This window comes from Mastacembelus armatus, chromosome 3 (genome assembly GCF_900324485.2).
Source record: "Mastacembelus armatus chromosome 3, fMasArm1.2, whole genome shotgun sequence".
In the NCBI taxonomy this organism is placed as follows: Eukaryota; Metazoa; Chordata; class Actinopteri; order Synbranchiformes; family Mastacembelidae; genus Mastacembelus; species Mastacembelus armatus.
In genome coordinates, this window is record NC_046635.1 from 24,932,996 (window position 1) to 24,951,252 (window position 18,257).

Consider the following 18,257-nt stretch of genomic DNA (forward strand, 5'->3'; position numbering starts at 1 on the left):
GTTGGCAGTAAAAGAAATTGAATTTGGTGTGGTCCCAAAGGTAGCTGTCTAGGATGTGGCCCGCATACTCTCTGCAACCTGAGGACTTACATTTATTAACATCAAAGCTAAACTGAGCTTTGGAATCACACTGGCTTTTATGAAACAAAATGGAGGTGAATATACTGTAACACTACCAAAGTAGAATAATGTGCATTGTTTTGGTCAAATGCACAGTTTTGCCTTTTTGAAGAAACCAAACTAAATTACATTTGAACACTCCTGGCCTCATACAAGCGCCACACAGAGAAGCCAGGAAAGTAATTTCCATCATTCTGGCTCGTGCAGAGTTTTGCCGTTCCCTTGACAGGAAACAACACTTGAGTAGCCAATCCGCTAATGGGCGGGAGGAAAATGGAGATAGAAAGTATAAACTTGACAAATATTTTTTTCCTGCTGGAGATTTTGCTTCCTCTACCCTACAAAAGAGTTTTTAGGGTTTGAAATATTTATGACAAAATATGTAATAGTGCAAAGACAGACAGATAAAAGTTTAGCGCCACTGAACAAAGACAAGCTACACTAATGTCTTTAAGCATGAGAAATCATTCAAGTTGTGTTTGTTTACTGATCAGCCACTGCTGCTCTGGTCATACTGTCATATTCCAGAAAGATGTTTTTATGCAGCAGCACATCATTTTTTTTCTGACACACCGTAGTTACTCTGGGTGCTAAAATGCTCCGCGCACAATAATGGTGTGAGAATACAGCTCTCTCACCCACTCTGTCTGCCTCTCGCTGTCTTCCTCTCAGCAGCATTTCTCTTAGTGTCTTTTCTACATTTTCACCCCTCAGCTCTTTCTCTTCCTTTTTAATTTTCCCTCTCCTCCTCCAGTCCTCTTGAGGTTTGGGAAATAATGTACACAAACATAACAGGCAAACGGGAGAAGCACTCATGTTGTTTACGAGAGGAAAGAGGAACAGGAGAGAGAAATTAGAAAAAAAAGGGGGGAGGAAGAAATCATCACAGCATGCATTTCCATTCGTGCACCCACTTTAATTGTGAAGAAATCAGAAAGTTGGGAGAATTCCCTCAGTATGCAGATGCACTTTGATGCTGTCACTCACACAGTGTGGGGTTTTTGATTAGGCCTTGTCTGTGCACTGGAGACTCATGACCACACTTGGCAAGCAGAAGCCATTAAAATCCCAGCAACTCTGGCTCCCCCCTCAGTCTCTCTATCTGTCTTTGTCTTTCTCTCTCTCCCAACTGGGTCACCCACTGCGAGAGACTTGATAGTGAAGGTAACACCTCTAATAAACTAGTGGTTGAAATGGTGGAGGGCGATTAGGGGAGGGGCTGGCAATGACAAAATGTAATGGAATAATGTAAGCAGAACTCTACAGATAAAACAAATCCTATCTATCTTATTGATCATTCATGAACTTAGCGATGGAAGTACTATGTTTTCTTAATGCACTACTTTTGTCTGACAGCAGTTTTTAAAAGTTTTTTAATGAATGAGTTAATGGGTGCCTACTGAAACACATTAAAATGCTACTTGTTGAATTAATGTATATATCCATATACAATATATTTCTGCATAGAGAGTACTTTTACTTATAGGTACTAAGGGTTCTGTTCACTTACTTTTGTACCTGACAAAACATTCATTTGTTTCCTTTAAATATAATTATGCACTGTAACATTGTATAGACTCAACATCTGGACTAGAAAAATGAATTGAAATGAACATGATCTGCAGAACCGTCAAAACTTTTTTAGGCTTTGTTCATTTTATTTTTTTACCTGTAGTTTTGGGGGTTTTTTGTCCTGCTGTCACTTATAAAGTAGCAAAAGCTGAATGTTTCAATCCTCTCAATTGCAACAATTGCTGTTAAGGTGTAACTCCAGTAGTAAAGAATAACAGTAGTGTGTGACCAGGTTTCAACAGAGTGAAAGTGTTTTTGTGTATTTGTGTGCTTGGACATTTAGGAGTGACAGCAAGTGCGAAGCAAAGATACAGTGTCCATGTGCAGCAGACAGACAGAGAACCAGAGACAGAGTGACACTTACAGAAAGGATGACACTTCCACTCTGCCGCCCACTCCTCTGCACGACCGCACTTCCGAGTCCTGGGGACATCTTCCATGCATGCTGGGTGTCACAGCAGACGGATGACTAGCTTGAGCAGCACCATGCCATTTCCCCTTCTCACACTAAAGTGTCACCCCCCCTTCATGCCTTCCAAGCCTGCTGGGCCATACTGATTCTTGGCCGGGCTGAGATTCACACCCACACACACACACACACATGTACACACATACACACGGATAACAAGAAGTGCACACACGTACTCATACTTGCATGTTCCCACAAGTACAAACATCCATGCCTCTCGTTTTTTTCCTGTGATTTACACTCAGTGGGAAACTGCAGCCAGTCAGCATCATCCTACTAGTCCACTCCAGGAGCCTCTTCTCCCAGGCTAAGTGAGTAACTCTATTCGAATGGATTCACACAGTAGTGCTAAAGGTCATAGCACTAGATCTTACCACATAGCTCACACGGCTCACAACAGGAGCACACTTTGATCGTCATCGCTCCATAATAAACATTTTTTCTCATCAATAACGGCATGACAAACTGGATACACTGGACTTCAAATGCCTGTTATACTAGTCTGAGAAATATAAACGATAGGTGACTTGAAAAGCAATGATGGCTGTGGATGAGTGAACAGGATATCTAGTCCTGTATACACACACAGCCTTGAACTGTGTCCCCCAGCACTTTCACTACCAGCAATAATTATTAGGACAGTTGCAACAGCTGCCAGGAAATTATCATGCAGAGCCTACTGCTGTTTTCTCTGCATTCCAATGATTGAAGAATAAACTGGAGACAAAACAAAATTGAGCATAACACAATGCTACCCTCCAGACACTGTCCAACAAACTAAATTAAATATTCAAAAGAGGAGAAACCTATGGCAAAGGAAAGAAATGTCTCACCTGAAGATTCAAGATTTGCCAATGAGAAAGCAACAGGATCTTATAAATGAAAATTTGACACCAATTTGCTCCTGTTCAGATTTCTGGAGGGGACAGTGTTTTGATTGTATTCCCTGCCTGAGGCTGGACAGCTGTGAAATATAAGCATGTGACAAAACATATACAGCTTCTGTTCTTTAAAATGAGGCCCTACCAGCCCATGTAGAGCACCATTTATTTGTATCAATACTTGTGCATTAGAGTTCATTTGCAAAACTGCATTAATGCCCCTGGTAAAACCTACCCCTCCTCCATCTCCCCACTAAATCTCTCATAAATCTCAGAGCATCCCTTTTTTTCCCAGCATCATCGCAGACCCACACTTTTCAATTTCTGGAGTGAGAAAAGGACAGGGGTAAAAAGCCTCTTCCAGTATTACATCTTTTCTACTTTATTACAAGTCTTCTGGGAGAATGGGGGCAGCTTTGCAGCCTGGCTATCTGTTTACATTTTCTTTACAAGACTATATTGGAATTATAATTGTGTTCTATGGTGCCTTCTTTTGGTGCCTTGCTCTGTTTAAAGGTCCTGTGGACCTGGGGAGATGAAGAAAAATGGATCCCTTTTGAGGGATTCGATTACTGAGGAAGAAAATGCAGCTGCACACTGGCCCTTTTTCTTCTCCCCTCTCTGTTTTCCTCCAGGTGCCAATCTCTCGGGATGCTCGATATTAGAGCTGGAATGGTGCTGACGCAAACACACCGGCATCAATGTGCTGGGAAATAATTTCTTTCTGAAATTAAGACGGAAATTAAATATAACAATGAGATAGGTCATTATGAATTAAATACTTAATTTAATTAAATAATGAAGAACTCTAATGTTTCTGGTATTGACCACAGATTCTGCTGGGGTGACATTAATTGCTTTATTGACTTGGTGCCTCATGCTTAGTAGAGGTCAAAGTGTGGAAGTGCAGCATGTTTTTGGTTTCTTTAATGTTGCCTTAGAGTTGAAATAGCATCGTTTTGTAAATATACATTTAAAAAAAAAATTCAATTCCCTCGCACAGTTTTAGATTGAGGCCTTTGATTTATAAATCAACAGAGGAAATACTGTGTTGAAACAAACTAAGCTCAAGTGTACTGTAACTGAAATATGATGCCTACATAAAAGAACTAAAGGTCACCTTTTCACTTTTATATCTACTGTGCATGTAAATATAGACATTGCTGTCAATTGACCGATTTCTGTAAATTTAAAAATTAATAATTAGATTTTTTCTAAATAAATATTTTCCATCTTTTCAGTTTTGATGATAAGAGCAGAAAAAAGCTTTATCACCAGTCTTGACACGATGTGACATGCAGGTTACACAAACACAGCTTAAATACTCCATCACAATATGGATAATTGCTGATATTTCTGTAGCTCAACTACATTGCATAGTGCAGTGGAGTGAGACAGTGAATTTGTATCTTTAATAATGTTTGGAATTAATTAAAATGCAAAGCTATGAGCCCAGAGTGCAACCACAGGTGGCAGTGAAGAGAGTGCAGTGAGAACAGCCATGGTGAGTGCAAGCCTCCATAACTCATGTCCATTTAACTGATTTCTAATTTTATTATTGTTATTCATATTATTTTTGTCACCATTTCAATGAGATGAGTTTGCCATTTTATACAACAATTTCCTGTGTAATATCATTCTGTCAATAAGTAATTACTTGCTTGGCAAATTGCTGTGCAAAATGTTCATCGGAGGGGAGAAGATCCATATCAATTGTTCATTTGCATAATGCAAATGAATCCACGGAGAGGAAAAAACAACTTTGCTGCCATTGCTGACAGTTGGATACCAACACTGCTGGTGGAAAAGCATAAGTAGCGTCGCTACAGAGCGGCACAAAGGTCTACAGCATTTTGCTATTAGGAGCAGGGAAGCAAACTGAGTCCCAAGTCACAAGCTGATGGAATGATTTTCCTTTGTTGTTTTTGTTTTTCAGCTGGTGGGATAAAACTGTTAATAATACATAACAAGTGGTGCAGAGTCTTTTTGAGCAGTTGTCCATTTGTTACAATACAGGCATTAGCAGAGGATGAGCGCTCTGCCACTCCATTAGGCTTCCTCCTGATAGAGTAACACCATTTTAGCCCCCTGTTTACTTAATATGCAGGATCCAGCCCCGTCTATTTGCTTCTAATCAACTGATAAGACGAAAGGCCTTTTCTTCGGCCCCTGGAGGATGAAAACCAAACTCCTAATGGTCATTAGTAGCAATTATGTTCCGTAACTGGCACACCCCTTTCTACTTTTGTAGCACTGGCTGCTTAGACACACATGGATCCAATATGGACGCATGGGACCTCAAATGCAGCTCCGAAGCATTTCAGGATACACTTTCATACAGTGAGGCTGACCACAGTGTGATGATAAGTTGATGAGTACGATAAGTTTTATTTCCTGTCTGATTGCCTGCTGTGATTGGGATAATTTGCTATTTGTGCTCACATGTACACAGCACTAAGAGTGTGTGTATGCTTGTTTGAAAGCATAGTTACAGTGTATCAGTTGCTCCATGATTCAAAACACCTCTCTATTCTTCTCCACTCTGAAAGCATCATTAACACAGCACTGTGAATTTACTGTAATTGCGGTGTTGTCAAAGGCATCTTGAGGACACTACATGGAGACAGTGTAAGTCCATCCCGGCATGCAGCAGCAGCAGCAGCACCTCCCTATTAGCTAACTCAGCTCCTTTGCTACGGGATTCAGGAGATTTGTGATTTTTATGCAAAACCACAGAGATCAAACGGACTTTGCCCTAATCCTCAGAGTTGAACCTGGGGAGTGTGATCCTTATCGACAAACGGCAAGCTGGTGCAGAGCACGATCCCATTACATATGCACAGAGCCCTTTTTGACATGCATTTTCCCTCCGCACCAGTGATGCAACAAAGGCTGGAATTCTGCTCCTATTTTTGAATTGTAAATGTTAGCACACATATTGCATGGAAAAAGCCTGCTTGAGAAACCTGATCTGAATTCTGCCTTGATCTGATTTGGTATTTGTTGCATGCTCAGGTACCTGCACAGTTAAATCCCTCCATCCTTTTTTCATCTGTGTCGGACTTGATATGATCCGTTTATGAATCCCTGGAGATCGTTTCTAAGAAGTTCCTGTGGATGAATAACTGGATAAGAAATGGGATATTATGGATATTATGACTATTGTTGAGCTAAACTGACAGAAATAGAAGCAACACCGCACACTCAATCCATTGTCTTTATCAGATGTGTGTGTCTAGCAGCATGAAGACTTAGTGTACTATAGGATTCAACTGTGTAAACAGGACAACAGAAGAGCCCCACTCTCTCTTTCTCTCTCTCACACACACACACGCACACACACACACACACACACACACACACACACACACACACACACACACAGCACTCAGCAGTGATGAGGAAGGCCATTGTCAGAAAACTAATAAAGAGGCAGCATGTTGTTGTGGTGTGGTAATTACACATCCCAGGATATGTGCACGGTATTTATAAAAACACCAGGCATCAACAAAGTAGAAAAGGTCATCTAGACAGATATGACATTAGCATTTTGACAGCACACACATAATGTTCACACACCTGCATTTACAGACATCCATGTGTGTGTATGTGTATGCACAGGCACGCAGTCACACCAAAAAGATAATGTCATGTTTCCTTATCTGGCCACTCAATGAGACACATAGACAATGTGTGTTTGTGTTTGTATGTGCATCTGTGTTTATGTGGCTGCGTTACTGTGTGTAGAGAGAGAGAGACACTGATAAACATGCCACATCTTGGCAAGTGGTGATTCAAGCGGGCGCCGGCTTCTGTAAACACTGGGAGTGCTTCACAGATTGAGATGGAGGGAAATGAGGACCTGTGTGACTGCTTCCATCCAGATGGAGGCTACAATGGTTTTGGGGTTGGCCCAGGTCGTTTACGCCAATGACAAACTATTCAAAGACCTCTGGAGCTATTAAAATATTGCTGTCTCACCACAGCTGCTCGTAGTCTTCATCAGCTAACAGCAGCAACGCGGCTTCATGACGCAGATAAAGCACAGAAAGTAACATAAAAGGGCACTGTGCCATTTGGCAGTGTGTTCCTCTTATCTCATGAGACTCGGAAGGGGTTTCCCTTCAAGACACAGGCTCTAAAATTTGAAATGTCTTCATCCTTACTTTTTTTTCGCTGCACAAGACATTCAGAACTACACAAGAGAATAAGAAATCACGCTTTTTTAATGTTAACTTTTATACATTTAATATATTGCCAAAACAGTATAGGTAAAACACTGGTTCTTTGTGGACTGTGCATGATCTCTTTGTGCTGATATTCCAGCCACACGCATACAGCTTAGGTCAACTGAAAACTCTAGGTCCGTAGGTGTAAATGTGTGTGTGAATGTGTTGTATATGTGTTGGCTCTGTGATGGATTGGCAGCCTGTGAGGGTGTACCCTCTCTCTTGCCCAGTACATACTGGGACAGGTTCCAAACCCCCTGTGACCCTGAACAGGATAAGCTTAGAAAACGGATGGCTGTTTTTATGAGTCACATATTATTTAAAGTTTAAATAATAAAATTAAATACATTTCTTTTTATGGAATCAGTCTCTCCTTTATGCTTGTTTTCGATTTGCTTAGTTATTTGAATCTAAGTTTTAACTAATCATGTGCCGTGACCCTTAACTTTCATGCTATAGGTCTTCTGTGGGCATGAAATGCTCTGTGTCAGTGTTGGCATTTTATTGGTGCAAATTCTGTGCGTGGGCCAGTAAAAGGACTAGTGGAGTCATTGCTCATCTATCGAGCAATTGTGGTACTCAGTATATCACTCTATTAGCAGGTAATGGAACATTATAGGACGAGTCACTATGAGTTTTAAAATCTAGTCATTTGCCATCAACAGAACTGAACTCATGAAGAAAAAACAGCTAACACTAACTATACCGCTTCCTTTGCATAATGTGCTTGCTCTGCCTGTGATTCAGCAGGTGTTTGCTTATCTTGACTGAAAAGTACTATCTAGTGGGACTCCATGATAACGTTAGCAGAGTATGCTTTTGCTTTCTGAGAGGAAGCTAAAAAGCTAAGCTAACTAACTCTCTGACTGGAAGAGAAGCTGAGGCATTTAATGTTGAACAGGGACAGACAGCTTAAATGGCTAATGGTACATAAAACTATTTAAGCTTGTGGAAAAAGGGAAAAACATATCTTGTATCAGCATTTGCAGAGTTCGACATTCTTCACAGTGTTGCCAACTATTTTCAAGTAGTTAAAGCCTGCTAAAGCCAGGATCCACAGCCACATTAGAGCACAGTCACTGAGAAATATCAGCGACTCTCCACAAGGGAAATGAGATAAAGCAAGCCTAAAAAGTTGTTAGATTTTTTGGCAGCTGCTTTTTTGAAAATAAATAAATAAGTAAGCCACTAAAGGGGTCTTAAAAATCATCAAATCTTGCAGGAAAGCACGGAAATTTGTCTTTTAAATATTAGCTGATTTCCACAAATATGCACAAAATGTTTTTGTGTTGCACAAAAACTGTGTCATCATAATTTATATTTGCTTACACAGTATTTAAAAAGAACTGATAAGCTCACATACTATATTTGTATTCTTAAAAGTATGCCAGGGGGTTTACTCATGTATGAAGTCATCATCATGTTTTAAGCAGTCAACCTATATAACATGACAACATTTCAAACACTTTCATAATTTAACTAAATGTTCTCCAACATTACAACAGTCCAGTCTTTCATCAAACTCATCTGTGATGATGTTACACTAATTGGATGTTCAATTATTCATAATAGCAGAAGTTTTTCTTGGAGGGCTGCATTTCATTAAAACACAATAGAGAATACAGGGTGTTAGCAAAGATTTGTTAATATTTCATCAGATAGGCCATTGGTGCATGTCCAGTCCACAAGCAGAACAACAAGCAGTTGCAGCTAGCATAAAGGCAATTAGCCAGACTTTGATAAGAGACAGCTTCCACCCCCTAAAAGCTTTTCACATGTTTCTGGCATCCTCTATTCAGTGTCCCTCAACACCTCATTCCGTTGCCATCGAGAGAGGAGAGAGCAGCTGTGAGAGGCGGCGTAACACGCCATGTCCCTCATTGTGCACGCGGCACTGGCAGACAACACACATACACCAGAACTGTTTGAGAACAATTTCAACATCCTGCATGCTCGGCCCTGATTCCCATTAAGCATTCATGATTCATCTGGATTTTATATTATAACGTTTTGAATTTTTCATGCATCTATCCCCCCTGCTTCTCCACATCCCACCCCCTTTTCCGATCTGACACAAAAAAAGAAGAATTAATCAAACATTGGAGGAAGAAAAAAAAAACCAGTATGTCACTTTCACACGCAAAGAGGCATGTATTTGATCACCACCACCTGCTTGTTAAATCCAAGGTATTTTTTTCTTCATATCAGTTCATTTATAAGGCGCAGACTAGGTGCATCTCACAAACCTTGGAGACACAAACACAAGGAAGAGGTATTATTAGAGGGATACAGGTGTCTTCACAGGTGTAGTGTAAGTAAGGTTGGAGAATAACATATGGGGTTTGTGTGGGTGCTGCCCTTTTACGTACACCCCCTCCTCCCTTGGCTATTATTTCAGCTATCTTTTTGTTCTTTCTGGAGAAGGGATCATTACACCGAAATAATTCATTTGTAAGAAAGGTCAAAGCCACAGTCTGTTGGTGCCCAGATACCGGAGTTAGGAGCGGTTGCATTGACAGAGAGAAAAGAGAGCAAAGGATGAAGCCATTGATTCTTTTTGTGTTTTTTTTTTTATTGTCAACTCAGTGATTGAGGTGAGCAACCCTCTACCTTCAGCTTGCCAGAGATGATAATCATCCTCTTTAATACCTGTTATAGGTGAAGCCACTGATCTTCAAATAAATGTCATGTCCCCTGTTTACTGAGGCCACTTTGTTGTTATTATGGTATGTAGGCTAATCAGGATGGTAGGGGAGAGCTAGGGAAGGAATGAGGAGTTAAAGTAAGGAGGCAGAGGAAGAGAGTTGAGGACTGTCATCTTTTAAGTGCCAGAAATAGGCACTCACGCCCCCCCCTCCCCAATTCAAAACTCCCTCCCCATTGTCTCTCCCTCTCCACATGTGCTCCCAGCTAAGCGAGAAGCCAAATGCACATCCAGTTGCACAATAACACCATCCATTCTTAACAAGATTACTCCAGCAGTCCCAGTTTGGCGGTAGGGACGTGTATGGGAGCAGAGGCGCATGGATAAGCCGCCTGCAGCCGCCTGCAGCATTTCACATATGCTGGGCTCTAGCCATAAGAGACGAGCTGCCTGGAGAGTTGGGCCAAACATTGAGCCCACAAGAGCACACTGGCACAGGGAGCAGGAATATTTAGCTGCTAGTGCTGCTTATGCCCACAACTACTATGTCAGAGGCAAGGGCCAATTAGCAGTTTTCAGATAATCATAATCTTTTGATTTGAATAATCAGATCTGAATAATTGTAACCTCATTTACTGTTACTGATGCTTGGCCAGTGTTCTGACTGCAAAACACAGTCCAGAATCATAAGTAAGCAACATCAGGCTCTTCAATGTTGCTTAATTAAGTTGTCTATTGTTGCCTATTTAAAACACGATTATACAAGGGTCTGTGTTTTGTCAACGAGATCAACAATTGCTTAAATGTCAGCACAACACAAAGGCCAAGAGGTTTAAGCCTATTAAATTGCAAATGCATATATTGATAGTTTTATAAAGCTGTAGTTCAACCAAAGCAAAATCTCATATTTTGAAAAGCAACTAGACCAAATTAGCCAAAGCAGCATACAAGCCAAGCACTTGAGTGAACTGCTTTAATTCCTATAAATTAGTTAGAGCAAAGTTCAAGGCAGAGTGCCAGATGATTTAGCCTGCTAAGCGCTCCACCTCCGCACAGCCAACCCAGGCCAAGCCTGATGAGCCAGGATGCGTGAGGGAGGCAGGAGGATGTAAGAGTAAAAGTACAGTAGCGATACGGCGAGCTGTGGTGGTCTTAATGAGAGGGGGGGGCATTTCCAGATTTCCACTGGAAGAGTCAGCACCGTTGACTGACAAACACTGACATGGGAGAGAGCTAATTGTGGCGACGCAGTCCAAGGTGAAACCATAAAGGGGCCATTTGCTATGAATTAGCGCTGATGTAGAAGCTCAGGAAAGTGGCCCCCGCATGAGCTACACACTGCACAACATGGATTTAATCATGCTGAGCCGCAGATGTGAGTGATAGCGGCGAGCTTGTTATTTTGCTCAGGGACTCTGAAGCCGTGTGAATGGATGTGCTTTCCTGTTAAATTATTATTGCAGCTGATGCATGTACACAAGAGAGCTTCCAGGGATCACGGACGAGACGCGTCATGTGCCTCCTTATGATACACTGAGCTAAAACATGATTTCAGTTCCCTTGTGAAAACCAACTGAAAGAAAATACAGTATATGATTTAATGCACAGCAGTTGCTAGGTACATATGAGAGGGAAAAGGAAAGGATATTGTGAGCTGTGTATGCTCCATATCTGTGAGTGTGTTTGAAAAAAACTAAAAGGGGATTTATTTCCTCTTTTTGCAGGAGTGATATTTTAAATGATGAGTGATATTTCAAAAATGACACATCTGCCATGGGTAAACTCCGCACTACTACTAAAATATAACTGACAGGCTGATAAAAACAAAATTATTTGGAAGCAACATTTAAGACACAGGTGATGTGAGTACATTTGCTGAAGAAGCAGTAATGTGTGAAGTGAGGATGAGGTCACCTGTAAATTTGAAATACCACAGATTTCAGACTGCAATTTCTACTCAAAACACACATAGCAGTATATGTAGCAGTTTAGAGAGAAATCTTTCATAAATATGGCCACACAGACACCTCAGCAAATGTTTGCAAAGATGCACCAGCTATAAAGCTCCACGGACACACTATATTTACTGTTGCACACACAGCCCTTGTGTCTAAATATACTCCATCCTATGTCCGCTCATCTCATTCCAGTCTATAACACTCCCGAATGTATTACTGTACAACACACACATGCACATACACATACGCAGCTTGTTAATGGGAACCAGGACGGCAACACAAAGCCATAGACAACCTGTCAAGCTCTTCGAGGGCAGCACTAATGTGATCCCACAGCTCTATCAGAGCCACCGGTGGGCCCAGTGTTTTATTACACACCAGGAGGGACAGACAGAAGGAGAGATTGCAAAGGAAGAGGGAGACTGTGACCATGGTCCATTGATATAATGGCCCTGATGGCATTAGTGATATACACTACAGGTGAGTCTCAGGGAAAGGGATGAGTGTAGTAACAGGGGAAGGGAGGAAGAAGAGCAGGACTGAGGGATGTTAGCATGTTTTTTTCTAAATTACACAAGAGGAGGGAATGAAGATCTAACGGCTCAGAGACAGAGGTGCTGCCGCTCAATACGGATCTTTGTGAAGCTGCCTGAAGAGAGATTCCAGAGCTGTATTCCAGGAGCTGCTGTGGACATGAGAACCCAAATGAAACGAAGTCCACCAAATACTGATACTGCTTTTTTCCTTTCCTGGATTTAATGACAGCGTTTTGATGCAATCCTCTCACTATGGCACTGGAACCTGTGTCTAATTTAGGCTGTATTTCAGAATTTATTATATGCATGCCAGTGCTTATAAATTATGTGTCATAATGGCTATCAATCACTGGCAATAATTCGGATAATATTCTTGTTAACTCCCACTCCTCATCCATCAATCACAGGCAGAGCCAGAAATCTGCTAAATTGTTGGAGCCAGAGTAAATGCAGATTAAGATGGGGATCCACATTAGTCAAGGGCCACATTGACACAACTCAGTCAAGAAGGGGGATCAACCTTTCATCTGTTGTAAACCGGCAATAGTAGGGCCTCTGGCAGGACGAGCATCTCCTGCTGCACTGGCAGCTGCATTCAGGACTCAATCTCATCTTAGCTTTGCCTGGCTGCCTTGCGTCGCCAAAGCCAAGCACTTGGATAAGTTTTAACAATGTCATTGTACCACACCCCATCGGCCCTGGAGGCAAGCTTACTTGAGCTCAAGAGTCACTCTATACTTAATCACCCCATCACAGAGAGGAGGCAAGGAGGGCTATGGTAGAGGTGGGGGACAGAAAAAAGAGAGGCAATCCAGCCAAGCAGAAGTAGCTTGCACTGGTATTTACAGACTGATGTCCCACATCTATATACTAGTGGCTCAAAGAGCAGAAGGCAACAAATGCAATAAAAACTAAATTTGGAAAATTATCCCAGATAAAGATTGGTAGTAATCATAATAGAAGCAGAGGAGCAAGCTATGCGATGTATTAAACATCAAGGTAGATGGGTAGATGAGTCAGAAAAACACAGGACTTATTGGCAGAAGATCAGTGTCAATTCCTGTTTGAATCACTGCACTTTTTTTATCCACGACCATTCCACAACCTTCTAACCCAAATGAAAATCTTTTTGTAACCCAAGCCGTGTTTGTACATAAAGCTAAGCAAATTTTTGTACATAAACCTAATTAAACTATGACAGTTCTATAAAATCAGCACTGTGTGTTTTTGTGATTGTTGCCATAATGATGGAAGGTACGCAGTATGTGGATCTGGAAGGGTCTTATGGGTTATATTCTAAAGTTGGGACAAACAATATACATATATTATCATGTTGGTTGGAGAACTTGTTGCAGAAAAACCCTTAAATTTTCCTTCAGGGATGAATAAAGTTTATCTCATCTCATCTCATCTCATCTCAGAAAATCACATCTGCTTCTAACAAAACACCACCAGTCTGTTACAACTCTTTTTGTTGGGTATCCTGTTAGACAGCTCGTTAGGAAGAATAAAGCTTCTCTTTCTTTCCCCCACTACATATTTTTTTTATAATGATATGTCTATCTGTAGTCTTTGCTGAATCGATAATCAAAGCCTTTTTTCGTTTTGTATTTGTCCCAGCAAACTTACAGTTCAGCCTGAGTTGATCAATATTAATGAGTAATAATGAATTCTTTTTGTGGGAAAACACATACAATGCTATAGTGAATAAAAATGTTGGCCAATAGGATGAGAGATCTGTGAGTTTACCACATTTTCACGATAATTCAGCAGCCTGGAATCCATCATTATTAATCTTCACATGCCATATGGTAAATGATCGCGGGGATGTAAAGGAGTTAGAAAAGTTTTGCTGTGGCTGTGAGATATTCCAGCATTAACTGCCATCAATCTGTCTCATACTACAAAGAAAACACATTGATTTCCCTTTTTACTGCAAACACAGCAATTTGTTCACTGTTTGTCTTTTGTTCTTTGCCTTTAATGGCCTGATGTGAATGAGTGTCTTCTTTGTATGTTTGAATAATTGAAATTGCTTTGATTGAAGAGGCAAATGGGCGTGAAAACATGGCTGACATTGCAGAAGGTTCGTATAGGTCTCATGCCAAAATGAAGAAAGATCTTCAACAAAATTTTAACAATCTTATAAACTAAGGAACTCTCACTTTATTTGTAAAACCCCAGCTATACTTGTGGTGCAATAGTAAATCAAGAGTGATTCTGACTAAAAATACCCCCTGCTTGCCGTCCAGTGGTCTACGAGTCTTTGGTTGCCACTAGTTGCCAACAGTGAGCGTGCCAGGTTCAGTCCGTTCAAGCTCATCTACCTTCACACTCCATTTGCCTATTTCTGTTCTTAATGACAGGTTATTCCTGAACTGTCCCTGGCTCATGATGAGTAATCCTAAAATCCCTTCCAACACCGTGTTCGTTTTAAGCTACAGCCGAGCAACAAGCTTTCACAGCTGTCTCCCCTGCTTCGCTTTAACAAGTACTGCATGTCTGACTCCCCCACGCCAACGGGACTGACGGGAACTGACGAACGCGCCGCTCAGTGAATCACAATGTCAAGAAACAATGCGCTGAAGAAGAACAGCAAAAGGGAAGGGTGCTGTCACGCCTTGTGGTCGTCCTTCTCACTCTTCTACACCTCCACCTCCCCTCACCCCCTCCACCTGCTTTCCTGCATTTATGCTAATAGTCTTCGCAGAGAGAGAACACCAAGAATGACACACCGTTAAAAATCGATGGCACAATCTCTCTCTGTTCCTCTCAAAAACACTGTCTCTCACTCTCAATCCCAGTACTGCTATAGCTGAGGGGAGCCTGGTCACAGCCAAGGACTGCGGATGCAAGTATAATTAAACCTCAGAGTGCACCAGCAGTAAAAAACTATAAGATTGAATGAGTCCAATCTCGGTCTGGTCATCCATGGTAATCGTCCCACAACCACAGACAGAGACGGCCTCACACGCAGCAGACAAAATTGTGCAAAATACACAGACAGCATTTGAATCACATCTCCCACCCATTTGATTCATTTTTTAATTAAGCGTGAGAAAGGGGGAAAAAGGAAACAGAGGGACTACAAGGGAGAGAGATTTATAGTCTTAAACCAATACAATATAATCAGGGTTTAACATAGGACTTATCTTAGCTCTGCCAGGCACACTCATGAGCTCTTAACCTTGCAACCCATCTTCATCACCTCACAAAAGGGCTGCTGCCCACCTACCCTGTGTCTAGTCCTTACACTGTCCATCAGCAGGAATTTACCTATGATCAACCAATCTTACAATCAAGCCTGTTTGAAAAACATTAACTGAGAGAGAAAGCATCCATTACGATCAGATTCGCGGCTTGATTTTGTGTTGACAATCTGCAGAACACGCACACATCACAGTGTTTAAAGCAAGAGTGTGTGTGAGCTTGGAATTGAAAATCAAAGCCCTGTTATTGACATGTCCTCAATCTTTGACTATTATCTTATCCTTGTTGCCCTTTTTCTTTTTTGGAAAAGAAATTCTATGGGTTAACTTTCTGTAAGTATAAAACAGTTCGCCAGGTGATCTGTCAAATCTTTGATGCTCAGTATCTTACAGCTGCAATCTAACCTTAAATTCCAAACTCACGTATGGTCACAGTAGCCCCGGTGAGTGTGTCTGCTTGAGCATTCCGATGAGCAGCCATTGTCAAAATTCAGCAGAGGCTGCCTAATTGACTTGCCTGAAAAATTAATGCATCACTTAACAGCATTTTTGTGTTTGTATGGTATTTAGAAAGGGTGGAAATCCTGCATGGTGGCAAATGTTTAATTGATGCAGCCATATGACAATATGACTAGGACGAAAAGGGGTAGTGAAATTAAAAGTATTTACTTGGAAGTGACTTATTTTTCTTGTGCAACAAAAATAGAACCAGCTTTTTGTTTTAGTGCTGTCAGGTGCCAATGTCTAAGAGGACTGAAAAAACTATTTCAGTGTACCACAATGGTAATATGTCATAAACAAAAAAGCCATACCCACCAATTATCAAATATTAGGCACTGAAACAGTGTTTGCAAAAGCTATTACTGAACAAGATCAAATATTGTGTTTGACAGCCTGCATTCCTGCCCATTCCAGAGTGGCTGGGTGATATTCTAGGGAAAGGAGGTGAGCGTGGCTGCCAGCCTGACTCTCCCCAGGTGAGTCCCAGCAATGAGCTGTGAACAAGCTGCTTTGGTCGTGCTGGCCAGCAGTCTTCCCCTCCCCTGAAACCTGCCTGACACTTCCACAAAGGCCAGGGAGCAGGTGGCCCTTAGCCACGGGATTAGCCCGCCATTCTGTTCATTGCGGAGCTGCAATGGAAAAACTGATCTTAACTGAAATAGACTTCTCTCATCCAAGGTATGCACAAATCATAAATCATTCCCTTACAGGAAGAAACGGGTATCAAGGATTTTTTTTAACATCAAGACATCCTAGACATCTCTATTTTATGTGGAAGAGACTATATGGTGATAAAAAACACAACACAACACAACATAATCTGCGTGACTGCTATATGTTGGATTTCAAGGACATCCGACCAAGCAAAAAATGTTGCCACCATTATTTGATGGGAGTTTAATTATTTCCAAAAGAATTTTGTGAGCCCTCCCTTGCCTCCCTCTCTCTTGTCCCCATATCTCTACTTCCCCTTGACAACCAAAACCCTCCCACTGCCCATGGGAAGAAATAAAAATGGAAGGAGCATTCAAATGGCCGAATTAATGTTTCCACATGATAAGCGAGCTTAATATAATGCTGACAATCACAGCACTCACCCTGCCAACTAGAATTGGATCGGGTCCAGAGAATTCCTCCAGCACAAACATTTGATTCCAAACCCATCCTCTCTTGGCGCGGCTCAGTAATCTTTGTCCTTCGCCAAGACCGCTCGCCACCGCTGTGGACCCACCACTTTGTGTACTTTTCGACTGGCCTGCGATTGGAGTCATAGACACACAGGGAACACAAGTAATCCACACCAGCAGCAAGGACATCCACAGATCCATGAGCATTTCCTCGGACCGCTTTGGCATCCTGTCGTTGTGTGTTTTATTTGTTTGTTTGTTTGTTTTACAAGACGCTTCTCTCTTGGCCTCTTGTCCCCCCTCCCTCTCTCTTCAACTGCTCCTTCTTAGATAACAAGAAAAGGTTACTTGTGTCCTCTTTGAACAGTAGAGCTTGCATTCATGGTGTGATAAAGGTCACTTGCATGGCTTGGCATGCCTCCATAGCCGATGGTGAGGGGGTGAGGCGCTCAGCACAGCATCCATTTGGCATTATTCCGAGGGGGAGACCTGTAAGGGAGCAATGACAGTTTGTTAGTTGTCTTTTAGTTTTGTGAGAAGCTGTCAGGACATGAGGAAGAAAGGGAGGTGGGAATAAAGGGAAAGTAGAGTGAAATAAACAGTTGACCAAATCAGACAAGACAGCTGGGACTAGACAGAGATGAAAAATCTGTTTTTAAGGAAAGCAAAAAGAAAACATGGGATTTAAAAAAAAAAATCAGGAAGTAAATACTCATTTTAGGATAAGAAGTCAAGATGTCAAATCATCATTACAATATCTATCTGTAGCAGCCACGATCCTTTATTCCTCTTTATTATCATGCTACAATTGAACAACAAATGGGTATGTCTGTACTCTGAGGCTGTTCAGCCCTCTACATCAGATTGCCTTGCTTTAATCTGTTGTTCTGGGGATTATCCTAGAAAGACTGTGAGCAATTACATGTTCCTTATGATTATTGTTTTGACAATACATTTTGGGTGACATATCCTTATATGCTACAGTAGGATTTCTTTGAGATCTGTGACTGC

General features: G+C 41.4%; 1 protein-coding gene across 1 annotated transcript in view; it reads right to left on the reverse strand.

The window, feature by feature from the left end:
* cdh8 (cadherin 8) overlaps positions 1–17,474 on the reverse strand; it is an 80,969-nt gene extending 63,495 nt beyond the window's left edge. Inside the window, exon 1 of the mRNA XM_026293569.1 lies at positions 17,217–17,474. Coding sequence (XP_026149354.1) covers positions 17,217–17,474 — 258 coding nt within the window. The remainder of the gene's footprint in view (positions 1–17,216) is intronic.
* Positions 17,475–18,257: the final 783 nt, after the last annotated feature.